The sequence below is a fragment of the Arachis ipaensis genome, chromosome B2 (assembly GCF_059453495.1).
Source record: "Arachis ipaensis isolate K30076 ecotype BB chromosome B2, ASM5945349v1, whole genome shotgun sequence".
In the NCBI taxonomy this organism is placed as follows: Eukaryota; Viridiplantae; Streptophyta; class Magnoliopsida; order Fabales; family Fabaceae; genus Arachis; species Arachis ipaensis.
Window position 1 is genome coordinate 23,612,607 of NC_142437.1, and position 2,154 is coordinate 23,614,760.

The 2,154-nt window shown below is 44.9% G+C and overlaps 1 protein-coding gene across 1 annotated transcript; it reads left to right on the forward strand.

Moving 5' to 3' along the window:
- The first annotated feature begins 692 nt into the window (after positions 1-692).
- Positions 693-1,404, forward strand: LOC148573310 (uncharacterized). Its single transcript, XM_088504488.1, has 4 exons — positions 693-809; positions 911-1,001; positions 1,082-1,177; positions 1,259-1,404. The coding sequence occupies exons 1-4, from the start codon at positions 693-695 to the stop codon at positions 1,402-1,404; spliced, it is 450 nt and encodes a 149-aa protein (XP_088360614.1).
- The last annotated feature ends 750 nt before the right edge of the window (positions 1,405-2,154 follow it).

Consider the following 2,154-nt stretch of genomic DNA (forward strand, 5'->3'; position numbering starts at 1 on the left):
TTGGGCATTTTATTGAAAATAATTTGTGAAATTGATGAGCAAATAGTATTTTCTATGTACAAATAGTGTTGGATTTAATTTGGGTTTCAATTACTATATTATTCCCAATTTTATGTGAAATTACCATAATGCCCTTAACCCTAATTTTTAAAATGAGGAAACCCTAACCCGGTAACCCATTACCCGACCCGGTTCTCTCTCAACCCCACTCAATCCCCCCAAACCCAGCCGCAACACAGCAACAATAGCTGAAAAAGAAATGGAACGAAGAAAGAAAAGGTTAGGAGGAAAAACGGGAAGAGGGAGAAGGGAAGAGGAAGGAAGGCGCCGGCGGGCAGCACTGCCGCCGCGCCGTCGTGTTACCGCCGAAGGAGAGGAAGCCGCGGACCATGGTCACGGGTGGAAGAGAGAGCGCGAGCCAGGGCACGCGAGACGGAGCCGCCACTGCTGGGTCGCCGTCCATCCTCGTCCCACCGCGTCTCGCGATCACCGCCGCCGCGCCGGTCACCCTTCGAGCTCGCCATCAAAGACGTCGCGTCTCTGTCACGCGAGGGGAGTGTGACCCACCGCGCGGAGCTGCGCTGCCGTGCATCTCCGCTGTCGTCACTGACTGACCAGCCCGTCGCGTCGCCGCCGTCAAATCCGTCCCTTGCCGCCGCCGTTGAAGCTGCGAACAGAGAAGAGGGAAAGGGATGAGTCGCGCGGAAGCTACCTACGTCACCACTGGAGGGGAGATCCGCGCCGTTGCTGCGGTTTATGCCGCCGGAATTGCTCTGCCGCCACCAGAATTTCTGGTCGCTGACGTTTTGGTGAGCTTGCCCTATTTCTGGTTCCTCCTAGTTCTGCCAATTCAATATTACTCTGAAACTGTCATTGAAACTGTTGTATTTAATGAAGTGGCTGTCATAAGTTACGTTGTCGCTACCGGAGAAGCTGTTGTGGTCGCCGGAACCATCACCAGAGCTTCTTCAGTTTGATTCAGTCTTTAATCCTTTCTCACGGTAAGCATTTTCATTCCGGAGCTCTTGAAAATCAATATGCTGTAATGTTTGGCCAGAGATTCTGAGGTTTTGTATCATAGGGTCAAGCTCCGGTAATTGCGGGTCACGATTAAAGCTGCCACCGAACCGGTTTGTAGACCGCCGCTGTTCGGTTCAGCCGTTCTTTATTCATTCCGGTAAGCATGTTCAATTTTCGAAAGCCCTGCGTTGGTGTTATGTTCCGTGTAGTAAAGTGATTGCGATGTTAATGGTTTTAGGAGGTAGAATTCGGTTTGTTTATGCCGCTTGTAGCTGTTTCTGCTTTCGAGAGGGAGCAAGCAGGGCCGAGGTTCTAATTGTCGGTGATTTCGGGCTGAGCAAAAAGGAATCAGTTAACAAGTTTGGGTTATGGCTTGCGTTTTGAGGTAGGGGCGCTTTCCGAAAACTACAGTTTATTATTGGAATTATTACATATGGATACTAATGTGAGATAGGGTGTAATTAGTGATTGTATCTGCCTTATTGATTATTTGATTGACTCGAATGATTATGGATGTTGGCTTGGCTGAATTGTTGTGTGGCTTGTGAAATGTAATGTTTGAAGTTGATTCTTTAAATATTTGAAATGAGTTTAATCCGTTGAGGATTGGTTTGAATTGAGTCAATTATTTTGATGATGTGAAAGATAGAATGCTCTTGAAATTCAGCCTGGGTTGCTTTAATTGCTCTGGTTTTGATAAATGATTTATTGCTGAACCGATTCTTTAAAGCTTTATAAATGAGTTAAATCGGTTGATATTGAGTTGATTTTTGAAATGGTTTCCTTGAGGTATGCCATTGAGGCGACTGTTGGATTTAGCTTGCTTTTGAATTGATTTCTGGTTTTGAGCTGTTGAAAAGGAATGAGAAACAGTTTAATTGGGACCCGAACCGGGTGGCAAAAGTCCAAGTTTTAGGGGAGGTGCTGCCGAAATTTCTATAAAATCCGAGTCTTTATTGAAATGTTGTCTGGAAAATGATGAGTTAAATACTTCTACTATTTTATTTGAATTATCAAGAAAAGGATGATTCATGTTTTCGAAATGAGTTAGTAAAGAGGAAATTGTGATTTAGTCTTGCTTCTTAAGAAAGGCATTGTATCTCTTTTAGGAGAAAGTTATTTAGATGAAACTTG

Excerpts from the sequence above, each read along its gene's own strand:
- LOC148573310 (XM_088504488.1), top strand. The coding sequence starts at position 693 with ATGAGTCGCGCGGAAGCTACCTACGTCACCACTGGAGGGGAGATCCGC. Across the intron at positions 1,002-1,081 it reads GTCTTTAATCCTTTCTCACG|GGTCAAGCTCCGGTAATTGC; the intron begins GTAAGCATTTTC and ends TTTGTATCATAG. Across the intron at positions 1,178-1,258 it reads GCCGTTCTTTATTCATTCCG|GAGGTAGAATTCGGTTTGTT; the intron begins GTAAGCATGTTC and ends TAATGGTTTTAG.